We start from the raw sequence: 322 nt of genomic DNA on the forward strand, positions 1-322 counted from the left end.
GAGTCCGCTCACTGCCCCATCATGCAGGCCATCTTGCAGGCGACGGCGGAGATGAGCGCGGCCCCGCGCCCGCTGCCTTCCTCCGACTGGATGAAGGTGATGTCGCAGCCGGGCGTCAGCTGCCGAACCGTGGCGTGGAAACGGTCCTTGAAGCTGGAGGGGGGAAAAAAATAATGGGGTCAAGGTTTGGGGATGGAGGAGGAGGAGGAAAGGGATGGAGGAGGAAGGGGAAGGGGATGGAGGAGGAAGAGGATGGAGGAGGAAGAGGATGGGGATGGAGGAGGAAGGGGAGGAAGGAGATGGAGGAGGAAGGGGAAGGGGA

The 322-nt window shown here is 62.4% G+C and overlaps 1 protein-coding gene across 1 annotated transcript in view; it reads right to left on the bottom strand.

Annotated features, from left to right (window-relative positions):
* Window positions 1-8: 8 nt before the first annotated feature.
* LOC104467652 (glucokinase-like) overlaps window positions 9-322 on the bottom strand; it is a gene marked incomplete at its 5' end in the record, with an annotated part of 1,197 nt that continues 883 nt past the window's right edge. Inside the window, one exon of the mRNA XM_010081501.1 lies at window positions 9-153. Within this exon, the coding sequence (XP_010079803.1) occupies window positions 9-153 (145 nt within the window). The remainder of the gene's footprint in view (window positions 154-322) is intronic.

Source organism: Pterocles gutturalis, unplaced genomic scaffold, assembly GCF_000699245.1.
Source record: "Pterocles gutturalis isolate BGI_N339 unplaced genomic scaffold, ASM69924v1 scaffold30764, whole genome shotgun sequence".
In the NCBI taxonomy this organism is placed as follows: Eukaryota; Metazoa; Chordata; class Aves; order Pterocliformes; family Pteroclidae; genus Pterocles; species Pterocles gutturalis.